Consider the following 3,759-nt stretch of genomic DNA (forward strand, 5'->3'; position numbering starts at 1 on the left):
GCTTATTCCACTGAGCCATCTCCCCGGCCCCCTTTTGGGGTGGGGGAGAAGCTCTTTTTTTAAAAAATGTATTTAGTACAGGGTCTAAAGGGTGTCACTACATAGTTTGGATTCGGAGTGATCCTCCTGTTTTCAGCCTCCCAAAGCACTGGGATTACAGGCGGGCACCACCATGCCCAGTCTCAATCGCCTCAGCGTGCCCTAGGGGTGGGGCCAGCATGGTTTGTGGTGCTGGGGATCGAACCCTGTCCCTGCGCTCTGCCTAAGCAGGTCTACTGAACTATCTGGCCAGCCCAGAAGCTCTTGTTTTAATGAGTAACAGATAGGTATCCCTGAATATAATGGCAATATTCTCTTGGAACTCAGAAAAGAGTATTTCCAGAATATTAATAGACTACTCTAGGTCAGAAGGGTGACAGTCACAGCCCTTGATTTTCTTTGTAGAAAAGCAGCCTTGTGAATAGGCAGCTGAATGTCCTTGTCTAATTTCATTTCTTTTTTATAAACATCATCAGCTATCAGAGTTGGGTCTAAGATCTGTAATATTATAGTGAAGAAATTATCTGACATAGTGATTTTCTAGAGAATCTGTGATGACAAAGGAAACTATTATTTCCAATCTAGTTTAGAATTGAAAAGATCATGGTAATCACCTATCAAGCCTCCTCATACAACAGGAAAATGAGTTCTAGAGTCTGATAGGTAGTTAGTAGTTAAACTAGGATTAAATTTCAAGCCTCTCAATTTTAGCAGTTGTCTTTTATTATCTCACCTGGTACCCTCCTATCACTGAGCAGGAGCTCTTCAGGAATACATGACATGTGAAAATTCTTTTATCCCCCATGACCCCAGCTTCTCTCAAACGCTTAAATTCTAAACAACCAGTGCTGCTGCTCTAAAGTGGATTATGAGACTCCCAAGGAGCTGTTCCCAATCCAACTAATTAAGCGCTTCATTCTGAAAATGTTAATGCCCTTGACCTACATTTGATATTTATGTCCATGGCTAATTTGTATTTTGGTCCTAATATCTGATGTATGATATTGCCACTATACATATTAAAAATCAGTTAATTTTACTATTTTTTGGTAAATACAATGGCTGTCATTCCACCTCTGTGCATGTTACCTGTATAGCATACTACTCCTTTTATCTTGTCCTTCTGCCTTTAGGTTTTTTTTTAATATCCTCCCACTCTGCCCAACCCCTGGATGCATCCTTACCTGTTTGGCTAAGTGGCTGCCAGGCCACATTTCGCTGCCCCCATCCAGGACAGGCTTGAGAAGCCTGAAGACTGGCCTGGTAGAGAGACTCCAATTCAGAGGTCTCCTGCTCTGTATCTTGGTTCCAATGTGGATGCAAAAGGATATGATTTCTCTCTGGATAGATTACACAGGTATGGGGATCATGGGGAGAGGACTTCACTCCTGGCCCAGATACCCCATGTTTAAGTTGAGAATCACAGAGCCTTGTGACATTCACCCAGAAATCCAAAGGCAAAGAAGTCCCTAAGTTGATCCTACTACCCAGCTCCTTAGGCCTAGCATCTCTTACATGGGATCGCTTTCCTTGATGTACAGCTGGTTCTGCCAACCTGGACTCTCCTCCCCTAGAAGTTAAACCATTAGGCAACACAGAGTCCATGGCAAGAAAAGCATGGTCAGCAGGCTCTTCCCAGGAAGGCAATCTGTCCCTACCATCCAGGCATGGTTGCTGTTTTTCCCAAGGACAGTGACCTTTTCCTTGACCCTGTGGGAAAGAAGGCTTAATGTCAGAAGAACAGTGTTTCCCTAGGCTATTTGGCAAACTTCTGTCCTGGGAACCAGTAGCATCCCTCAAGGAGACACCCTGCATCCTCTGTTCTGCCAGGGAGTAAACAAGTCCCTTTGTGCTGGGAAATTCTGGCCTGTAGAGTTCCTCACTGCCTCTGTCCATTTTGGAAGTCAATGAATTTTGAAGGCTTTGAGTTTGGAGGTGTTGGTTAGTTTTCTCCACAAGATCAGGAGAGTGAAGCACAGACGAAGAAGCAGTAGGCATTATGGGGTGGGAAATCCTATACAGGGGAAAGCTGGGCTGAGCTGATGAACTTGAAAAACTAGAGCCAAGACAGTGTGTATCTCCTCTCTCCAAGATAGCTTTTCCTGTTGGATATGACCAAGCCATCATAAGGGATGGATCAGAAGGATCCCTTTTTCCATGGCACTCTTCTTGAGCAATGCCCCTCCCTTCTTGTGGAGGGAATCTGCTGCAGCTGTTGTCATCCATATGGCCTTGCAGCTTACCCTCTAGGGCATCCAATGGCAGACAATCATACTGAGAATTCTCAGTCCTCCCTGGTGTTTTAGGTATACTCTGTCTGTGGAATTCAGAGGAGTCAATGCTGTCCACCTCAAGTGAAGTCAGAAGCTTTGAGGCAGATGTGCTGGGGGAATTGGGCTGTGGGGCAGATGGGGCAGGTGACTCTGGGAACAGTGATGAGTGTGACTCATGGTAGGAAGCAGGTGAGTGGAAGTGAGAAGAACTGGCCCCAAACTCTGTATCTGTGCAGGGTTCCAGTTGGGTGTCTTGGCTTAACAGTACTTGGAGCGGGATAGGCTGTTCACTGAAAGAAAAGGTGAAAAACCAGTCAAAAGCTGCCTTGATTGATGAGAACACTTTCAAAAACAACTGTTCATTTCATCCCCATTTCTACCTATCTAGAGCAGGAATGATGAAAATAACTGAAAAGAGAATCACAAGGAGAGTAGTTTAAAAAGTAAAAAAAACAAACAAACAAAAACAAAAAACCACAACACATGGTTCATTCATACCCAGAAAAACAGATATTAGTCTTCTATTAAATGCCCTCTCTATAGTTGCATACAATAATAGGTGGAGTCCTTGGAAATATTCTTCACTACCCTGTGAAGTTTCATTGCAATCCCATTCTACTTGCAAATTAAAAACTAAAAATGACTAGTTCTACATGCAGATGACATGGAAGATAAGCAAAGCCTGAAAATCATTCATACCAAATAACAAAGATCCAGAATGCTATACAAAAGGAGGGAAGGCCAACCTAGGGCCTGTAGCCCGGTGAAAGAAACCAGAAGGCTATAATTACAAAACACAACATGATGTTAATTCATTGGAATCAACTACTTCAAATGTTTTCATAATCCAGGTTTCATTGTAATGCTGAAATGCTTCCTTAAGATAATGCACTAGGATGCTCTGGAGACTTAAGAATGGGAATGGGGGTGGGGGGCTGGCCAAATACCTCAGTGGATTAAAGCGCCTGTAAGCAGGCTCAGGGATGGGGGTTTGATCCTTGGGCCTGCCGGGCTTGCTGTAACGGCCCTGCCCCTGGGGCATGCTCAGATGGCAACTGAGACTGGGCGTGGTGGCACATGCCTATAATCCCAGCTCTTAGGAGGCTGTAAAAAGGTGGATCACTATAAATCTGATCTAATAGTGAGACCCTGAACACTCTGTATACCCTTCTCTAAAAACACACACACAAAAAAAAAAAAAAAAAAGGAATAGGGATCAACTGCATTTAGTTGGTTTCTCATTAACTGTTGTATATTTCTAATAATAAAAAAAAAACACGGGCTGGGGAGATAGCTTAGCAGTCTAAGTGCCTGCCTGGTAAGTGCAAGTACCCAGATTTGATCCACAGTACCACATGCTGTGCTGGTCCTGGAAGCCCTGGCCCACTGCGCCAGCCACTGAACTGGGTATGGTGGTGTATGCAAAAAAAAAAAAAAAAAAAAAAAA

At 43.8% G+C, this 3,759-nt stretch overlaps 1 protein-coding gene across 5 annotated transcripts in view; it reads right to left on the reverse strand.

Moving 5' to 3' along the window:
- Positions 1-245: 245 nt before the first annotated feature.
- Positions 246-3,759, reverse strand: part of Usp54 (ubiquitin specific peptidase 54) — a 147,642-nt gene continuing 144,128 nt past the window's right edge. For 4 of the 5 annotated variants that reach the window (XM_023718699.1, XM_023718695.1, XM_023718700.1 and 1 more), the window contains one exon: positions 246-2,602. In XM_023718699.1, coding sequence (XP_023574467.1) covers positions 1,150-2,602 — 1,453 coding nt within the window. In that variant the 3' untranslated portion in view covers positions 246-1,149. The remainder of the gene's footprint in view (positions 2,603-3,759) is intronic. The other variant, XM_023718701.1, reaches the window with a different exon arrangement.

This window comes from Octodon degus, unplaced genomic scaffold, assembly GCF_000260255.1.
Source record: "Octodon degus isolate 3935 unplaced genomic scaffold, OctDeg1.0 scaffold00005, whole genome shotgun sequence".
NCBI lineage: Eukaryota > Metazoa > Chordata > Mammalia > Rodentia > Octodontidae > Octodon > Octodon degus.